Source organism: Panthera pardus, unplaced genomic scaffold (genome assembly GCF_024362965.1).
Source record: "Panthera pardus isolate Hobbes unplaced genomic scaffold, ASM2436296v1 HiC_scaffold_8, whole genome shotgun sequence".
Taxonomy (NCBI): Eukaryota; Metazoa; Chordata; class Mammalia; order Carnivora; family Felidae; genus Panthera; species Panthera pardus.
In genome coordinates this window covers 40016808-40038048 of record NW_026527013.1, presented here as the reverse complement: position 1 = coordinate 40038048, position 21241 = coordinate 40016808, and the positions used below count along the sequence as shown (strand labels likewise).

The window sequence follows — 21241 nt, the reverse complement described above, 5'->3', positions numbered from 1 at the left end:
TGAATGCGGATTTGACCCACACTAGGGTCTGTCTGCCGGCCTGCCCTTCTCCATAAAGTTTTTCCTAGTAGCTGTTACATTTCTACTGACCTAGAAATCGCACTCCTGCTACCCTTACCCTGAGCCTCTCAAAGAGACAACTTATCAACCATACTCACCGTGACACTACTATTCATTTCTGAGCCGCAAGTCTAGCCTATGAATGAATCCAGAAAGGGCTAGAATGAACTGAATATGATAATTAGTTTAAACTAAAACAAATGATTTCGACTCATTAGGCTTGTGATCCTTGGTGTCAAAGCTGGAATTCTAACTTGTGTTCTGTTTGCAGCATTTCTACTTTGGGTTATCTTTGGTATTAAAAAAAAAAAAAAAAAAAAAAATACAATGGCTCAAGAGCTGGTAGGTAAAATGAATAGAAAACAGGTTGTTTTTGTAGGGCCTCTTTTCTGTACTAGTCATCAAAGCCAGGGGCCATTAGTGTGTAGTGGCCAGTGTTGTTGACCCAACATGTGTATTGCCTTTGCCATAAATACAGACTGTGCTGTGTTCCCAGCTGCTGTGTTTTTTTTTTTTTTTGGGGGGGGGCATCATCAATACAAAAATTCAATCACTGTGGGTGGCGTAGAATCTGTCCTAGCTGGTGTAACAATATGTGTAGGATGACCTTTTGCATGTAAGGACAGGAAAATTGGTCATGTCAAGTTTCCTTTTATATTGCCATGTGGTCGGGGTGCCTGGGTGGCTCAGTTGGTTGAGTGTCCAACTTCGGCTCAGGTCATGATCTTGCGGTTTGTGAGTTCGAGCCCCGCGTCGGGCTCTGTGCTGACAGCTTGGAGCCTGGAGCCTGCTTCAGATTCTGTGTCTCCTCCTCTCTCTGCCTCTCCCCTGCTCATGCTCTCTCTCTCTCTGTCTCAATAATAAACGTTAAAAAAAAAAAAAAAAATTGTATTGCCATGTGGTCTCTCATGAAGAATCTTGGGTCCTGATAGAAGTGAGCTAAATGGAAAAGCATTCTAACAGCTGTTAAATCCTAGAAGTTAATAGTTCTTCACCTAGCAGATCACCAAAGCAAGGAAAAGGTTGGGGAGATGTAAATGGCCAGAGAACTCAAGGACTGTATAAGCTCAGTGAAGACGATTTGGCAAGTTTGTAAAGCACCATTTTTTTTTGTTTTGTTTTTTGTTTTGTTTTTTTGTTTTTTTTTAATGGATGAGTTGATTGTCTGATTCCAGAGCCTTTAGGGTATTTTAATTGAAAAGTGAAACACCAGATGGAATTCTCTAAGTTGGCAAAATGCACAAATGATAATTTAGGAAAAGCTGAACATAATCAAGGGAAAGATACAATTTGTTAGAGTTTCTTCTTGCTCTTTGTTGCCTGAACCACAAGACGGTGGTTTGTGATGTTGCTTGTTAGGTAGCTTAGATATAGAGAAGTTTATGAGAAATGAGCGGTAAAATCTCAGGTTTCCCTGAGTATACAGGCAAACAAGGAAAAGGGTATATGGTAGAAACACCTCTTAAAAATATGGTTTGCCTTTAAAAAAAAGAAAGAAAAAAAGGTCTGTCTGTGCTTACCCCAGTGACATGAGTACACATACCAGAAACAATTCCAAAAGATTGTTTTGTGCTCTTCCTGTGTTCATTCACTCATGTATGTTCAAACTCTGAAAATTTTCCTTGTCTAAAGTTAAGGCTGTCCCTAGATGAAGATTTGCTTCACTTTTCATGGAATGGACTTTTCTGAAATACTAGCTGGGTTCTTGTTTTTTTGTTTTTAAGAGAGTGCGAGCCCCAGAAAGAGGGAGAGAGAATCTTAAGCAGGCACCACACTCAGCCAGATAATGAAATAAAGAGTCAGATGCTTAACTCACTGAGCCACCCAGACACCCCTGAAATATTAAGCTGTTTTAAAAGCAAATAAATAGACACGTTTTCCTGATGATGTCTTTTACTGAAATTTCACAGCAGATTTTCATTTGTAAATGTTACTGAGACAGCAACCATAAACCCATAGAGTAATTTTTTTTTTTGGTTATAAAAAAGTCTTGAGGAAGATACAGAAAACTTGTTCAGTGTCAGCTTTACTCTTTTTAAAGAAACTAGAACCCCTGTTTACTATATAACACTTCTCCAGTAGTGTTTTTGTTTTATGTTGTTGTTAGTTTATTGGCTTTAGTTCAAGGCTTAGACATCAAAAGCTTAAGCCATATGTTTTGATCTATGTTTCCCACTGTATTTTGAAGGCTATTAATAGTTTATTTTAGGTTTGATAGTTGGAAAACATAATTTTGAAGAACCCAGACTCTGCAGCTGCATACTGAAGGATTGACTTTCTGCAACATGTTGAAAGTTCTGCCCACTAAATGTGCTGTCTACACTGTGCGTTGTAGGACACTTAGAAGATGCAGTGAGCTATGTAAATCTGCGGGAAGTAATGATTTCTCACTGATCAGCAGTATCACATAATCATGATAGGTGTTCCCTTGTTACTGGGAATGTTCCGCAGGCAGTGGAAAGCATTCTTGGTAGCTTCCACTGCCCTTTTCTCTTCCCTTAGGGACAACCAAGTAGTCCTCTTGCCACAATGAGGATGACGAGGCTAATGAGGCTCCTGGCATTGTCAGTGAGTTGTGTAGCTCAGCGGATTGACCTGAGGTTTTCATCCCTAGTACCTCAGGCCCAAGTCGCACACACACACAAGTAGACAAGTCTGGGCTATTTAAGGCAGAGAGACTCTTTTGAGGTTACCTTCAAAATAGGAATCCACGAAGAGTCCAGATGGATTTGGGTTAAAAATCCCAGCTCAGCCACTTAATTGTTAGCCTTAGACAAGTTTATCTTTCTGGTCCTCAATCTTCTTAATTTGTAATTTGGAGACAGTTCTTCTTAGAGTTGTGCTAAATCTAGCTTCACGTTGTGCCTGTCTTGTGATGGCTGGGAAATGGATCTGCCTCTGCTACTCCAGGCGCTTCGCCGTGTCTAGTCTAGAGAGGCTGGGGTGGCCTCACTGGAGTGAGGTGGGTGCAGCTCTCATGGAGATGGGGCGTCCCCATTGTCCCACATGCAGTCAGAGCATAAGCCTAGGAACCAGAGGGGACAGATGGCAGGAGCTGCCCGAGTAGTGCTGACGGGGTGGCACTTTTATTTGGCAGGTGCACACGGGTGGGCCTTCTGGTCTTCTTAAACTTCCCCTTGCAAAAAAGTTGGCTTTGCTTTTTGAACCAGTAAGTATTGGTATGCACTTGATTGAGAAAAGTACTGTGCAGCTGGTAAAAATTGGATAGGTTTGGGGCACCTGGCTGTCTCGGGAGAACATGTGACTCTTGGTCTTGGGGTTGTGAGTTTGAGCCCCATGTTGGGTGTAGAGAGTACTTAAAAATCAAATCTTTTAAAAATTGGCTAGGTTTATTTCCTACATCCTCTGTACCCTAATCTTTCTTAGAAATTCTATGGGACTTGTTGGAGGGAGAGAGTTTGAAAAAGCTGCGATAGTAATTTTTTTTTTTTTTTTTTTTGGCAATAGCAATTTCAATAATATTCCTCAGTTTTGGAGGGTTTTTTGTGAGGAGGGGGTCAGGTAACGACTGAGGAGTTAGGTTGTGACTTTGGAAATGGATGACATAAAACACAGTAATACCTTTGAAACAACACAAATGTCTTTAGCAGACATCCCCTATTCCTTGCTTATTTGCTTATTATCAGATCACAAATAGCCTTGGGTCCTTGTCGTTTTCTGAGCTTGTGGCTTGGTTAACCATTGGCAGAGAGTGGCATTCACTCTTCTAGTCAGACATTCATTTTCTTAGGAGCAGGTACAAGCCATCACATGGCTGTGCATGTGTGCTGTGTATTAGGAATCACAGCTGATTTTTACCTTCGGTATATATAGATTTTTTCCTGTAGGTAGTGAATCATGGTTTGCATGTGCTGAAGAATTTAGACCATGCATTTTGCTGAAGTCTGAGGGAATGCTTATCCGGCACAGAAACACACCGCAGGCACCTCACCTGTTGTCCACAGTCTGCCTGGAGCCTTGGCAAGCCGGCCTCGTTTCGGGGTACTCCGTCCTGGACACGTGTGATGTCTGGCTGCCTCACAGCTTCTTATGGTCCCCCCACTCATGCCCTTAAGGGCCATTCGTGAGATACAAGTAGCTTTCTTTTTGATGGTAGCTACACTTGGGGTGAGTACAGCATATAGAGTTGTTGAATCACCTGAAACTAACCTGGTCTGTCAGCTGTACTCAAAAGAAGCAATTTCCCTTTCTCTCCGCTCATCATTAGCTCTCGTTTCTGCTAATGTTAGTGCCTGCTACTCACTGAACCGGGCACTGCTTCTAAGGTCCCTGGTTTCGGAATCTCTTCTCTGACTTCTCATTCCCAAATTTTGCCCATAACCCCCATTTACTTAGCATCCCTTTCATGCTTTAGAAGAACGTGTCCCCGTTCCTTTCCCAGGACTTGTCTTGATTGTACGGTCTCTCCTTTACCCCATGAATTAACCTCTCTTGCCTGCTTCCGGTCTGTTTCAGCATACAGCATGATTTAAGTCTTCTTTTCCTATAGCAGTCTCAAACCCTGCTAACCTTTCCACAATGGCCAGGGCCGTGCTCACTTTCGCACCACAGTTCTCAGAAGGGTTCCTGTTGGCCATCTCTGTACTAGTGCGCTGACCGTCCGTCCGTCTTCGCAGCCCTTGATCCCATGTGGCTTGCTCTCCTGGTGGTCGGCATTGACCTCCTTCTGGTTATCGAAGCTTGGGCCCTCTTGTTCATCCTCATTTTACTTTGTCTTTGCTATGTTCGTTTATTCTTTATTCATCCAGTAGATAACTTTATTGAGCACCTGTCACTGTGCTGAATGACATGGTGACAAGAATGATTAAGATGTGAGGTTGCCACTGAGGGGTGTCCAGTTGACTGGCAATCACAGTACAGCGTTGTAAGTGACAGAACTTTGTAGAGTGTTCTAGAATGAGACAGGCACCTCTAACTCGGATTGGGTGGGCCTGGTGATTTGGCTGGCAGTTAACCTTTTATTCCTTCCCTGTGGAAGGTTCTCTTAGACTGATGTCCGGGTGTCCTTTCATGTTCTTGCACGTCAGACTTCTCTGGAATAAAATGAATGTGCTGGCTTAATTGAAATTCTCTCTCAAGGTGTAGTTTTTTCATAGTTTTTATGGTTTATTCACAGTATTAACTCTGGCTGACTTATTTTGATACCAGAGTATTGTTTAGTGTGTGGCATTTTGTTTCACCTGAATTAAACTGGTAATCCCTTTAGACAGCTGATCTGTTTGGATCCCCAGTGAGTGCTTGGGAAATGTTTGTGGTGGTGATGATCTTCTTTGTAAGTATGAACACATTCGTGCTTGCTCTTTGAAGGAGTAGAATGTGTTAGCATGGCTGCTGCTGCCTTTCTCAGAACCTGTGGAAAAAGAAAGTTACTTTCATACGGAATCCTCTGGGGGCTTAGAGTTAAGTACCTTCCTCCCTTTCTCTAGAGGTACTTCACGTCTGCGTTTGCATCTCTTACCACTGACAATATTGTGGTCCAGGCTGAGGTGTACCTGTGACTGGGTTTTGTGGTGACCACCCATGACCAAGGCCTATGTTGCTAGAGACTGATAAGAAGTTTGCTTTGAGATTATACCTTTGTTGGTACGTTTTCTGGTAAAGCCACCCTACCACCGAACAAGTACTGAAATGCTCAGAGCAAACCCAGTGCCTTCCACGCTCAGGCTCACCTTGGGGAACTCGCAGGAGTGAGCTGACTGTCTCCTCCTCATCCACGCCACACCAGCCCTCAGAAGCTCCAGGAATTAGGGGTTCAGCATGTCAGGTATCTAGCAACTGTTTTCCTGCCCCAAAATGGCAGAATTACTTAAGAAGGAAGCTTCCCCTCCGCCCCCACATTTGTTTCACTCCCTGCCCCCAGGCTTCCCAATGATGAGCTAGACCTAGTGTGGCTGGTTATTTTTCCCCAGCCCTCTTCTCCATCCTGGGGACCGAGAGGGAGATGTAGGGGCTGAAGGTGATGGTTACATTGTGGCAGCCGGTCATTTCACCTTATTAACGACCCACCCACCTGGAGGTGTTTGTTTCCTACCTTGTTCTTGGAGAAGTTACTATATTGCAAATGGCGATCTATTATATTATAAATGGAGATCTAGATGGGAAATGTTTGAAAATTAATATTGTATAGAAATAACGCATAGGCTCTTCTGTCTCCTTTTCCCATTTGGGTCTGAATGCTCCTGCATTGTGCAAAGTGTTTGGCAGCACTTAGATTTTGTAAACAATAGTGTTAAGAGCCGGTGTCAGTTGGAGATTGGCGCGGACATAATGGTTGATGGCACAATGAATGTATCACTTGTCTGAGGTTTTTTTATAGTGACTTTCAGTCTTTCACTCCCCTTGGGAGCTAGTATGAACCACAGTTACCTTTTATTGCTCTATATGTGTTGTCCATGCCAATCACAGAGCTGCAGGGGAGCAGACCGAGTTGGAATAATTAGATTGAGGAGTGAATGTCACACTTCTAATTTCATTCTCCTTTCAAGGGATTACCAGTGTCCATTTAATAAAATGAGATTAACCCTCTGCAGCAGGAGTATTTGAAAGCTGTCAGTCAGTATAATCTTGACAGCTCAAAAGAAGAAGTGCTCTCTGCACTCTTAGAAACAGTGTCATGTTTTATGGGCTGAAAGACTTTTTCTGCAAAGGGATGTGTCTGTGTGAGCACATGTGTGTGTGTCGTTAAAGGCAGACATGCAGGAGGTGGATCTGAAAGAGGAAGAGGGTTCTACCTATTGCATAGGAGCAATAACGGAGAAATAACAAGTAGTTTAGTTTGCACTTGCCAGACACCAGTCATAAAATACTTCGAGAGATTGTAAGACCAAAGCAAAAAAAAAGTGAGAGAAATAATATAAAGCAAATAGTGACGTGTCTTTCCTTAAACGTTTTAGAAAACCTCGGATCAATTCTCAGCTGGTGGCGCAGCAAGTGGCACAGCAGTACGCCACCCCGCCGCCCCCGAAGAAGGAAAAGAAGGAGAAGGTGGAGAAGCAAGACAAAGAGAAACCTGAGAAAGATAAGGAAATCAGTCCTAGTGTTACAAAGAAAAATACCAACAAGAAAACAAAGTAAGTTCCCAGCCCACTCTGCACAGTTCTGTTATTTTGCCGGTGAACTCCAGCCCTGTTTTAAATGCCTCTTTTTGTTTCCGCCCCGCCCCCCCAGACCAAAGTCCGATATTCTGAAAGATCCTCCTAGTGAAGCAAACAGCATACAGTCTGCAAATGCTACAACAAAGACCAGTGAAACGAATCACACCTCAAGGTATTTGAAGCTAGATTGAAATACAGCATTGCTGCTCTGATTTACTTTGTCCTAGTCCCGAACCCGGGGCAGGTTTTGTGCCTGTGAGCTTGCAAGCTAAGAAGGGGTGGGGGCAGGAGCTAGGTGTGGGCCTGTTCGCTTGGAAAACACACGTGTAAATATGTGGGTTTCTTCTGTATCACTGTGCCCACAACAGGAGAAAGATCAACCGATGATAATTTTGCATTGGTCCAAAAGCTTTGTTTAACCGGTGGTGGTTTCTGTCGCTAAAAGTTAATCAGCAGACTTTGCTGGAAGCTCTTGGTGTGTGTGGTGGCAATTTAGACCCCTTCCCACCCACGGTGGCGTGAGGTCTGTGTGTATATTGATGGAGAAGTTGCTTTGAATCCATAGCTTATATTTAATTGGCTGTTCCCCGGGGTGTTGCTTTCAGGCCCCGGCTGAAAAACGTGGACAGGAGCACCGCACAGCAGTTGGCAGTGACTGTGGGCAACGTCACCGTCATTATCACAGACTTTAAGGAAAAGACTCGCTCCTCCTCGACCTCCTCATCCACAGTGACCTCCAGTGCAGGGTCAGAACAGCAGAACCAGAGCAGCTCGGGGTCAGAGAGCACAGACAAGGGCTCCTCCCGTTCCTCCACGCCAAAGGGCGACATGTCAGCAGTAAATGATGAATCTTTCTGAAATTGCACATGGAATTGTGAAAACTATGAATCAGGGTATGAAATTCAAATCCTCCACCTGCCCATGCTGCTTGCACCCCCTGGAGAATCTTCTGTGGACATCGGCCTCTTAGTGAAGCTGCCAGGATGATTTCTGCTTGCCATGGGCATCTGGCCACCAAGGAATTTCGCACCCTGACGATTACTCTTGACACTTTTATGTATTCCATTGTTTTATATGATTTTCCTAACAATCATTTATAATTGGATGTGCTCCTGAATCTACTTTTTATAAAAAAAAAAAAAAAATCTGCTGTGCACAATTTTCCATGTACATGACAACTGGTTTTTTGTTTTTGTTTTGTTGGGGGGGGGCGGGGGGGGGGCTGGGTGGGGGAGGGAACTTTTATTTATTGTGTTCACAGACTCCATCCTTTCAGCATATCCTTTTAAGTTTAGTTCTTTCTTCCAGTTATACTATGTACTATCAGTTTTGATATAACTATATATATATAAATATAAAATTATATATAAAGGGTTATTTGAAACCAATCCATGGCAACGCTGGTGCTTGATACACTGTGAAGTGAATACAACATTGAACAGTTACAGATCTGGGACAGTCCCTTCTAGGAAAGTGCTGAAATTAAATTAAAATCAGTCCTACATGAAGTATGTTCCAACCCACGTGGGAACTTGACTCTCATCTGTCTAAAGAGTACTGGACGATATAAAAATATATATTTTTTACACAATGTGATCTCAGATTTCAAGACTGCTCCAGATAGCCTGCATTTGCAATGGAATAATTGACAAATCACAAATGGTTTAGTTGGGAGGGCTTTGAAGACGATTCAAAAGTAACTAAACTAGCTCCAGAATGCCAAGTATTCGTGTAAGTTCCGGTTACATGTTAGCATTGCTGTTCTTACATAAGCACTCATGAAAATATGGTATTCTGTAACTCGAATTCCATCCATTTTCCAGACCTCCACTCATGTCTGAGGTAAATCTCTTAAGTTTCAGGACTGAAACTGTCTAACCTATATTTTTGGTCCATACAAGAAGCAACTCCCTCTTACCACTTTGCACGTGACATTGCAGTCGTGGTTTTTGTAATTGAAGTTGGTTTGCCTTGTGTCCTCTCCTTTTCCTTACCCTGCCAATTTAGTTTATGAGACTTCTTCTTCCTTCTTAAAACCTACTCTTGTTTGTTTTTGACTGAACCAAGGTTATCAAACGCACATCCAGTCCCGACATGGAGTATTTACAGTGTTTAGAGACATTTCTCGATTCCCTGCTGTGGGAACGTGGTGAATGGTTTAAGCATTAGCAGCCAGAATTGCAGGGAAAGTTCAGACTTCCTGCGAGCGTGTGATCTTTGTCTTTTTCAACATTTCTGTTCCCTCATTTTTCACTGTCTTGCAAAAACAAAACAAAAAGACCACTAACATGATTCCACCCCCTCCTTGTTTTTCAAATGTGTTGTTTTGCTTTGTTTGGATTTCGGGTCTCTTGCGTTTGACTCTTAACGTTCATATCCACGCGGTCTGTAGGCTTCAGAGTCATTTCAAACATGGGAACTTGGTGTCACCTTCCTTTCTTTGATCATACTGAAGGACTCACGGGAGGGCAGCGATTTGTGATGAAGTGCCACATTGTGGGGTGAAAAACCTGGTTTGCTTAAGAACGGAAGTACCTGTCTATGGAGGCAACGAGTAAAAAGAAACAATTAACAGCTTGATTTGAGTAGCCAAGAGGAAAGGTTCCTTTCACGTTTACATTAAAACTATTCGGTAGTCACTGGTGTGCCGTAATTTAAATTCTGTCCTCAAAGGTGTAGGCTGTAAAGCAGTGCTATTTGTTGCTGTGCTCCTATTCTCAAATGCATGGACAATTGTTCCCCTCTTTTTAAAATGATGCTTGTATCTGGGATGCAAGCTATGCTCTCTTTTTAAATACATTTTTAAAGTATTTATTAATGAACCAAAGGAAATCAGATGCTTTCTGTAAGCATCAGAATATATAATCCATAGTGATTTGACTATGAATTTTAAATCCACGTTTTAATATTAGTGGGATATTGCAAAGACATTCCTTCTAAAGTTTTAATATTCCTTTTATTAAGGGTCTCAGGGAGGGTAAATTAGTCAGCCATATTTATTTTCCAGAGATGTAAGGAATTGCTACGTTTTCTAATTACCTTTTTAAGAAAATTTAAATGCCACCAAACTCGTGGGTTGCACTGCTTTTTGAACCAATAAGTGTTGGTATGCACTTTGTTCAGAAACACTGTGTACTTTCTCAAAATTCGTTTCATGTAAAGTGATTGGACCCCTAGATTAGTGGAAAGAGCTGATGAACCAGCTACTCATAGGCTGCTAATTAATTCATCGCCAGTGTCTTGGTTTTTCAGTTTTGCCTCCGTGATAAAGAATAGAGGAAAGGATTGGGAGGGGTGAAGGCAGGGAGGGTTGCTTTCAAACAGGTGAGGTGAAATTGGCATTTTGCTAGAAACTGCAGCTAACACTGGGACTTCTCGACAGTCACATGCCGTTGGGCCAGTCCTCCGGCTGCTGTGGTGTATCCTGTTGAGGTAGTGAAGTGGTGGGGACTCTACACTTTTAATTTCCGAAATTGAAGACATCCCTCAGGCATGTATTCTGGAAATGGAATTCCTATAACTTCTGCATTTGCAGTTTGCCCTACAACTAGTAGGCAGCGCATAAAAACACTAGTGTAGTTTATAAAGATATATATTAAAAGAGGACCAGAAATACTTGGTATTCAGTGGCACAGTAAGCAGGTTATAAAAACAAAACAAACAAAAGCACAGTGTTACGCTTGCAAGTTTCCATTTGTTTTCATACCACACGCTCTATCACACTCGTGCGTGCGCACACACAACAGAGCTTCCCCAGCGTGCTCTGCTTGAGTCATGCAGTTTATAAAAAAAAAAAGGGAAAGACATCTTGACACCCACAAAATATTCTGATCAAACCTTTCAGTTTCAATCTGGATCTTTAAAAACATTGGCAGAAGCTTCTGTGAGTTTAGTTCCACTAAGATGTCTCACCTGCCTTATCAAGACCATTCTCAGTCTACTTTTTTAAGCTACCGTATCTTAAATTATTGAAAATTTATTAATTGCTGAATATATAATAACCTTTGCTTGTATGTAACCGAAAATGGTTTAAGAGCCAACATTTAGAGTATGACAATGGAGCTGAACAGTTTTTAATGCGCAAGCAGTTCTGTTCTTGTGTATGACTTGTAACCTTAATTTACTGTGTAAAGATGGTTACATTATTTCCTTAGCTTTGTTTGTTGGAGACAAATAGAGAATGCTTGTTAAGTATGTCAAAACATAATCTTATCTTGTGAATTTTTGTTAATGTATTATACGAGCTATATTTTTCATTTGCCCAGAAAGACAGCTTGTATAACGCTTTTGGAAGTTTCTGCTCTGTAACGTCTTTAGAGCTGACAGTCTGTTAGGTTTGTTTTTTTCTTCATGCTAAAGTGTCAGTTGGTGGTTTTGTGAACTGGTCAGAAATTCACAGGTCTTAAATGTTTTGGGGAAATTTATATTGGACACTGCTCTTTGTCTAGCAAATAAAAGATGTTAATATATTCCTGTTACTGGCATGTGCACGACTATGTTATTAGAAGCCACTTTATCATTTTCCTGCTTTAAATAGAAATGTCTATTTATGAATTCTGCTTGTAGTTTTTTCACAAATAAAATAGTAAAATTTACACTGAAATCTTTATTTCCTTGTGTATAGATTTTAGCCTTAGGAAAATGGTTCCATTCTGTACTCGGATTTTTAGCTCGCGGGTTATTTCCATTGGGAACAGGAGGCCAAGAGCGCAAGTTGGTTTAGGTGTGCATATCTCAAAGCTGCAACAGCAAACCTAACTGAACAAAAAGAACGTCCAGATTTGGGAAGAAAACCATCTTCACGTATCTAAGCTCATCCTTTGAGATCGGTTATAGCGATTTAAAAAGAGACGGCGGCTGACGACGGTCAGTTCGGTGGCTCGCCGCAAACTTTCAGAAGACAATCCGTTTCTGGCCAACTGCAGTTAGGTAAATTGTGACTCCGATGTAAACGAAGTGCAGTGTCAGACCTGAAAGCCACACACACAAAGCTTGCCGCGTGCTAGGGAGACCACTGCTGAGTGGCCGCAGCGATTGCTGTACCCTTCCACAGGATACGAAAACCACTTGAAACGCTTCAGGATGCACCCCTGATTACTCTTCTTTGTCCTGAGTTTGCACTCGGACTAGCACTGAAAGGAACACGGTGTAAAATGGTGCAGGACCCCCAACTGGAAAATGGGTTCGTCCTGACGAAAGGAAACTAAGAAAGCTGCGTTCTCCTTGGTCCTTAATTGCCGGTACGGAGTCGTCACCCAAGTCTGGCTCCTCAGAAGTCTCGGAAAGGATCTGGAAGGGTGTAAGGGCAGGGATCAGATGGCGTCTCCTGTTTCCCAGCGGCTCTTGTGGCTATAGACAGGCGATTGGTTGTACCCCCTACCTCTCTGCTTTCTTTGGTGTCTGAGGAGTCCTGCGTGAGGGTCCCCGCTGCTGGTGGCCCTGGCTCCACCCTTTGAGAAGGATGGCAGCTGCCTCGCATAGATAGAGGCGTACAGCAAGAAGTTGGATCCTTTCTGGCCGTAAGGACAAGAGGGAAGGGAGACAATGGCTCCTTCCCTCTTGTCCTCGGCTAAACGCCGTGTCGACGCGTCCAGACCCCCACTGAGGAACACCGTGGCTGGGGCGTGACACCGACATGGTATAGACGCTGGCCGAATTCATCCTGGTCAAGGATAGGATGATCCCTGAAGCCGGAAGGCACCCAGGCTTATGCTCTGCTTTCATAATCCTGTGACGTGGCAACCGGCCAGCCTCTGCCTGGGGCAGCAAGGAGATGAGGGGTGTCAGGGAGGCCTTTGGTCTGTCTCGTCCCTGACCTCCGAGCGGTTCTGAAGAGCTACTCCGAAACCTTAACATCCCGGGAAGGAAAGGTTCAGAACCATCCTCTTGATCAAGGTCCTGCTTGTTAATTGTCAAAGAAGCCAAGGTCTGTTCTGGCCGCTCCTAATAGTGTTTGTCAGGAAGGTGCAGTCTTTTCCCTAGCAGTCGGAGTTCTGTGAAGTGCAATAGACACGGACCACTGAATACTGCAGGGGAGGCTCTGATTTTTCTAGAAAAGGTCATAGGACATGTCTGGAAAGATAGAGGAAGGCGCTCAGGTCAGGGCAGACCCTGAAGCGAAAGTAGATATCCAGGTGTCATGTTCTGCCTGGGAAACCTGCCTTCTCTCCAGGCATTCATCACAAGGCTGCGACTGGGGGGCTCACTGTAGGGCACCTGGTGACTGGGTGTTTCTAGTCCCAATGACAGATCCAGTGCTTTGCCAGAACACAGCTAAGGGGGATAAGCGCGTGGATGCAGACTGAAATTGGCCCCCTCCTGCCGGTGCTTTTGACCTAGACCTGGCATTCAAGTGACCACACCCCCACCTGTTCCCCCATCTGGAGCTGTGCCAGACCTCACTAATCAGTCACAGTACTCTCTTCTCAGCTGAATTCAGACTCCAAAGCCTCAACACAGCTCTACAGTCTTCGTGACCCCGTGTTCCTGTGTGGTAAAACTCATTTACCATTCCTTCCCTGGACCAAACCCATCCAAAGCAACTGGGGGACCCTACAAGGCTGACTTAGTCAACTCTTCCGTTGTGGAGCCCTCCCTGGGGCCATAGGGATTCTCAGTGGAAGGCTGGCTGAGAGACTTGAAGGAGTCCTGAAAGAAGGAAACTAAATATCCAACACCAACTTTTCGAAAACCTCCGCTTTCCTGTTTAAAATGGGACCAGAGGAGGCGGCCAGTGCCAAGCATTGTAGCTTTAAATGCCAGACCCAAAGGCCTGCTGGCAGTGATGGGTGTAGCCATATAGGCCAGACCAGGACCTGCCCAGGCTGTCGCACCGGTTCTGCCAACCCCAGGGACTCTCAAATAACAGGGCAAAACACCAAACGGATGTGATTCCTGGAAACAGCAAGGCTCATGCTGGGAGTCAGAGCTGTGGAAGGCTCCCACCTCTACCTGACTTTGTGGGTGACTGTGGGCAAGTCAGCCTCCCTAGGCTCATTTTCCTCATCTCAGAAACAAACCCTACTCTGCCCAGGTCTCCGCTCCCGCCCCCCCCCAGGGTTGCTTCTATTTTGTCGTGGTTTTAATAAGAGGGACAACTTTATTTCCTGGACGTTCGCTATAATGCTTCACTGATGGCAACACTGGGAATGAGAAAGGCTTGGTTTGTGATTGTTTTATCTTGTTTTTATATTTTATGTTATATACCTGCCCCCCCACCCCCCCCACCCCCACCCCCCGGCCCTGGCCCAGAGCAATTGGGCGAAGGCCACATGTAAATCAAGTCCGGTGGTATTTTTGACAGCTGCTTGGTGTTTCTGTATCTACACACAGTGTTACAATGAATATGGCTTCTCTTCATTAAAAGTTTGATTTTTTTAAATGATGTTCACTGTCCTGTTATTACCAAAAAAGAAGTTTAGAGTCAGTGGGAGAATTAGAGAGCCACAGGGTGCCTGGCATCACCACACAGTAGGAGACTACTAAGCATCGGTTGTGGATTACACACACATATATTGTACCTGCGTGCATATGTGTCTATACGTGTGTGTGTCATAAGTGTATACGCACATGTGTACTGATGGGGAGTGGGACTTTTCATTCGTGCATAAATGTCACGAGCTCCTGGCACAGAGAAGTTTGAGCTACAATCCATTAGATCGGCCCCAAATACGCTCATGGAGAGTGAATTGTAGATGAGAACCATTTTTTCAGCCTGAGTAATTCAGCCATCACAGCAGCCCCAGAAGGAGGAGAGCTCCGTGCAGGGGAGCAAGGCAGATATATAAATTGTATTCATTGCCTCTTCACGTTTAAAGAAATTTGTACCCGTTTGGAGAAGTCTACAGTAGAGTTATCTCATTGGCTGGAATTATAACAATCTGCCAGAGTGGAAAATGTGTGAAGGTGAGGCATTCCCAAGAGGCAAGACCCTCTAATAAATGATACTGTAATGTTCCAATTGACTCCTATGTGCAGAGATCATCCTGACAATGCAAACAAATAGACTCATAAGAGGGAGAATTGCCAACACCTCCATTCATCCCGAAGCCATCAGCAGCCACTGGTGGACGGAGGGGCCAGCTTGCCTGTGTGGCCGGCGAGACGTGGGGACCACTTTGGTGGCTGCTGAGCAGAGGCCGAGGGCCGACAACGCCTGGGCTTGCTACTCTTCCGTAGAAGCCCCGTGAATCCCTAGTGGGGATTTACCCTCGAAGAGCACTGTGTACACCAGGAACGGCGGGTGTGAGTGGCGGGTCCTGGGAACCACAGTTGCGTGGGACCCTTTTTTATGTTCCCAGCTCTGTGACAAACCCTCACTTCATCCTGACTCTGTAAATCCCTTCTGCGCAACATGGAGCGACATCACCGTAGCAAAATTCATTTACGTAGCAAGAACACGCTTTCTTGGTACTGTGTTTAGCGCCTAGTATTAACTCACTTAATCCGCACAGAAACATTATGGAATATAGTCAGGACGGGCACACGACACCCCGTGGGCCAAATCCTTTCCCACTGCCTGTGTTTGTACAGCCCGTGAGTTCAGAATGGATTTTACATTTTTAAGTGGTTGAAAGAAATTTTTAAAGAATAATATTTGTGATGAAAAATATCTGAAATTCAGATTTCAGCGTCTATAAATAAAGTTTTATTGGCACACAGCCACACCCGTTTGTTCACGTGCTGTCTGTGGCTGCTTTCCTGCTACAAAGGCAGAGTGGAATTGTTGCAGTGGAGACCGTGTGGGCCACAGAGCCTAAAATATTTATTATCTGGCCCCTCAGAGAAAAAATGTACTGCTCCCTGGAATACACTGCCATCTGTCACATTCTATGAGGTAAGCACTGACATAGCCCTCAGTGTCTAGAAGGGTTACTGGCAGTCTGTGCTGGATAAATGGTTGTGGAATGAAGAAATTGCTGCCTGCCTGTTTTACAAATGAGGCAACTGGAGCACGGAGATCTTAAGGAACTTGCCCAAGGCCACCCAGCTAGTAAGTGGAGGAATTGGGATTTGAATCAAGGCTGTCTAATTCAGAGTTTAGTCTTCGAGAGGCTGAATGGGCAGCTTCCTCCAAAGTATGTTCCTTGAACTCGAGTTAGGCCAGATGCCTGGCTGTGGCCAAATACATTTGGTTGAAATCCTGTTTAATACAGAAGCCCTCTTGGAGTTTCACAGTGATCATTAGTATATCAAAGGCTCTGAGAAGTCCTGCTGGAAAGAAACCCATTTCACTTTCTTTAATATGGTGTTTTAAAAATGTATTCCACCAACTAACGTAACTCTGGGGGGAGCGTTTGTGAAAAGACTGTAGTTAAGACCTACTGGGCCTCTCTGTGGCCGTTAGAAAATGATTGAGCCTCTCTGAACCTTGGCTTCTTTCTCTGGAGAACGGTAACACAAAGGTCTCGTGAGCTGGAGTTCCCGGCTCCTCCTAGATACCTACAAAATCTCAGTTCCCTGCTCCACAGGGTGACTCCGTATCCTGCACACCCGCCATTTCCTACCTTTGAGGCCACGTGCGGACCACAGTAGCTTTGCAAAGGGATGGCTCGAGTCACCTCCCGGTGCCCATGAGTTACAAGGATAGGACCATTCAGGGCCATAACAGGGAGCCCCCACCGCAGGAGAGAGAAGCCGACGGGAGAGTGGGCTCCAGCCAGTGCGAGCCAGCAGCGTGGCCCAGGCTCCGGCCAGCCCGTGCGCTCCGCCTCGGAGGTTTCTCCTCCGACCCGTTCTGAGCAGATCTAACGGTGCGCCCTGGCTGTCAGCTGGACTCTGGATTCCAGTCTCATCTCAGTCACACTCCTGCTTGAGTGAGTTGTTCTTGACTCCCCAGACGCCGGAAGCCTTTGTTCCCGGCAGCAGGTGAGGCTTCCGCGGCCTCTTGACATGACCGTCCACTTCGGTGTCTGAGAAAGTCCCCTCCGCCCGCATCCCAGACATCTGAAGATGCGGCTTAATAGAGTCCGCTGCCGCGAAGGAGGGCTGTCGGGGCTCCCGGCCTGCGGGAGGCTTCCGCGCCCGGGGCCCCGGGGGCAAGCGGACAGGCCGAGAATGGGACCAGGGAGGGGGGCCGGGGTGGCGGAAGGGGTCGGGAGAACGGGGTGGGGATTGATCCGGGGATGGGGAAGGTGGGGGGACGGGAAAGGGGCCGGGACAGGACTGGGGACGGAGAAGGGGAAGGGGGCAGGGAAAGGGTGGAGCCGGAGAGGCCAATGGGCTCGCAGGAGCGGCCGGACCGCAGTGTCCTCGCCCGAAGCGTGGAGCGGCGAAGTCCTCCGGGCGCGTGTTTAAGAATGAAGCACAAGAACTGGCGGACTCGCTGCCGGGTCGGCGCATCCCTCTTTCTGCCCCGAGGGCCCGCCACTTCCCGTCGCCGCCCGGGCCTGCAGCCTCGTTCGGGAGGGGAGGGGGAAGGGTGGAGGCACAGCGGGCAGAGCGCGGGTGCCCGGGCCCAGCAGTTAGTTGGCAGATAGGGCCCGAGGCCCTCCCACGCGCGCTCCTGAGCGCCCCTAAAAGCATGGAACCAACCGTGTGAACTGCTCCGTGGACACCAGCACTGACCAAAGGACCTAGTTCCAAGACAGCAATCTAGCTGCAAGCCTCACCCCCTTCCCGGAGTCCTCCCCACAGGGAAGATTCTGGCTTCTAAGGCTTGGAGAGAACAGCCTCTCCCATTTCAGCTGGGGCGGGCATCCCAAGAGGCAGCAGGCCCTTTGTGGGGAGCCCAGTTGGGGGCCAGCCCTCTCTCCACCCTCTGCGTCTGAGGGCTTAACCTCTTGTTTCCTGAGTTTTGTATGTCTCTGCTTGGCTGTTTTCTCTTGTTTGTCAGATGTCAGCATATTTATTTACTTTCACTCTGCCCACCCTGACTTTGCCTGCAAGGAGCCCACCCTGAAAAGGAGTCTGACCTGACCTCCCGTTAAACAACCGTCACAGACCGAAGACAAACACGACAGTCCTTACACCTTGACAACCGTTGCCCAGTGTTGCAAAGTGCATGGCCTGAAATGAGTCTGATTAGAAGGGCCAGGGCCGTATTTGAATATAAGAACAAGGGTATCTTCCAGTTATGCAGTAGACACTCTTTTTTTTTTTTTTAATGTTTATTCATTTTTGAGAGAGAGACAGACTGCGAGTGGGGGAGGGCTAGAGAGTGAAGGAGACACAGAACCTGATGCAGACTCCAGGGTCCCAGCTGTCAGCACGGAGCCCGACACGGGGCTCGAACCCACGAACCGTGAGATCATGACCTGAGCTGAAGTCAGACCCTTAACCGACTGAGCCAGCCAGGTGCCCTTATGCAGTAGAGACTCTTAATGTCCTTGAATGATGGGAGGGAGGCCAGTATGCTTTAATTTTGCCTGATTCTTCAGGCTGCTGGCTTGGAACTTTAAGGTGATGGCTGGAACTGTCAGTCATCATGGACCATGAGGTCATCTTAAGGATGGAAATTACCTATTGAGGACAGGAAGAGCTGAAAGATAGAGCCTGGGTCCCTGAGACACCTTGGAGCTGTCATCCCCAGGCGCCCTGCCTAGCCCCTGAACCCTATTGGTGAGACATAAACTTCTCTTTTATTTAAACCACTATGTATTAGTTAGGGCTCTCCAGAGAAAAAGAAGGAGACGTGTATATATCTCCACTGCAGGCCAAGAAGGATCCAAACAACTTGGGCATGACTCTGACTTCTCTTCCTATAAATGACTTTCTCCCTGAAGAAAAAAGCATCCCTTCCCCAACACAGGATAGCGATGTATCATCTCCTCTAGGCTGGGTGCCACAGGGAGGGGCAGCAGATATTTTGAGCATTAACTAGTCTACCATACCATTTTACCAGACTATAAGAACATAAACAGAGATTGACCAGGAATTAGAAAGAACTAACTCCCAACTTCACTTCCTCCATTCCAGTCCCTTCACCTCCCGTATCCAAGGAGAGACTCCGAGCAGAAAAACCTGGTTTCCTATTCTGGCTGTATTGTTAAAAGTGGGAGCAAACTGAACCCAGGTGGAGGCACCTGGAACTTTGGGCGAGCCAGGCTGACAATTAATCCCGCTTCACGTTCCCAGTCACCTCTTGTTCCAGTCCACCTCCTCCAAAGTGAAACCTGGGAAATGGTCCTCAAGTTGGGGAATTCCGTGGTCTGAGGTTTTGGGTTGGGGAAGGGATGAGGTTTCAGTTACACATTTAATTGCATCTGCTCTGGAAGGTCTTTGTGTGAGTCTGGTCCATATCTGGAGCCCTTGATGGCAAGTCTCCTGTGTGATCCAAAGCCCGGATCCATAAGAAGCATGTGTGTCACCAAAGTCCACCATTAGTCTGTGTCTTTATGCCCTTAATTCTGCCCTTTACATCAGGACAATTTAACGCACAGTTGGATGCTCCCTAGATACACCATAACGCACATAGTCATAGTCTAAAGAATCTCCCGGATCAAGTCATGTTAGGTGTTATGGTTTGAATTGTGTTCCTCCCAAATTCATATGTTGAAGCTCCAACTCCCAGAGTGAACTGTTTGGAGATGGAGTCTTTAAAGACATACATAAGGGGGGGGGGGCGCCCCATGGGTGGCTCAGTCGGTTGGGCCTCCAACTTCAGCTCAGGTCATGATCTCGCGGTCCGTGAGTTCGAGCCCTGCGTCAGGCTCTGTGCTGACAGCTCGGAGCCTGGGGCCTGCTTCTGATTCTGTGTCTCCCTCTCTCTGGCCCTCCCCCGCTCACACTCTGTCTCACTCTCTCTCTCAAAAATAAATAAACATTAAAAAAAAAATTTAAAGACATATGTAAGGTTAAGTGAGGTGGTAAGGGTGGGTCCCTTAAGGGGACTAATGTCCTTATAAGAAGAGGTAGAGACACCGGAGACCTCACTCTCTCACCGCGCACAGAGCAAAGGCCATGCGAGGCCACAAGAAGGCAGCTGTCTGCAGAGACCATCCCTGCTACAGGTGTCTAGATCTTAGACTTCTGGCCTCTGGAACTGTGAACAAATAAATATCTGTTTTTTAAGCCACCCAATCGGTGGTATTTAGTTATGCATCCCTAGAGGATTAGTCCATTAAGAGTAACAGCAGTCTAAACTTCCAGTCCTGCTTCCGTTCTCTTCCATTTCCTTTTTCTCAGAGGAAACTCTTTTTTATTCCTTATCACTATTTGGTATTTCTTTTCATACGTCACAATCATGCCCAGTGGGTTCTTTCCTGTTTTCCATCTTGCGTGTTACCTCTTAATTTCTACTATGGGAGATGAGATTTTAGCTCTTTCCTTCTGCCCATTTTCAATCTACAAACGTAGACTTCTCCCTGACCCCGGACCCACTGTCTGTATAGCATATTTGATTAGATCAACATCAGCATTTATATTATTTTGACTATATACGTAAGTGTATATCACAGTGGAGTTTTATGGTAAAATTGTGATTACTTTGTCTTCCCTGCACAATTTTTTTTTTTCTGGAGTTAGTATTTTTTGTCTGCTTATTTCTCTCTGCATTTATCACCAGTTCAAAACCAAACATGCATAGGCTTAGTCAGGGCCCTGGTCATACAGAGCATATCACTGAGAGGTTTCCACCCGAGGGCTCTACATGAAAGGGCTTTTGAGAGAGGTGTGGACTTGGGTGGAGAGGTACCCACAGACGTTAGCAACAGTGGGAAGCCATTACCAGTGCCAGGCCTGAAGGGCAAAGAGGGGAAAGAGGCTTACCGGAGCCTAGAGCATTTACAGCTCTGCAAGAGAGGCAGCTTTGCAGGATTTGTGGTTGGGGAGGGATAAAGTAGCCACTGCCAAAAAGGTGGCATCAGAGCAGGCCGGGAGGAGCATGAAATACACTTGACCCCCCCTTGCTTCATCCCCTCTCATCTCCTGCCAGTGCTACTCAATAGCCAGCCTGACAGGAAGCCGAGGGCGAGGGAGCTCAAAACTGGCAATCCACGGGGATAGCCTCCTGAAACTGCCAGTCAGAAAAGGGAGGAAATGCAGGGTAGAGGGGGAAGACGAGGCTAGCTGGCCTGTGGGCTCGATGCTTGCCAACAGATTCATTGGCTTTAGGTGCCCTCGTTTCA

The 21241-nt window shown here is 45.9% G+C and overlaps 1 protein-coding gene across 1 annotated transcript in view; it reads left to right on the top strand.

Moving 5' to 3' along the window:
* Nucleotides 1-8353, top strand: part of RYBP (RING1 and YY1 binding protein) — an 80115-nt gene extending 71762 nt beyond the window's left edge. Inside the window, exons 3-5 of the mRNA XM_053898531.1 lie at nucleotides 6975-7151; nucleotides 7249-7347; nucleotides 7781-8353. Of these exons, the coding sequence (XP_053754506.1) occupies nucleotides 6975-7151; nucleotides 7249-7347; nucleotides 7781-8033 (529 nt within the window). The 3' untranslated portion in view covers nucleotides 8034-8353. The remainder of the gene's footprint in view (nucleotides 1-6974; nucleotides 7152-7248; nucleotides 7348-7780) is intronic.
* The last annotated feature ends 12888 nt before the right edge of the window (nucleotides 8354-21241 follow it).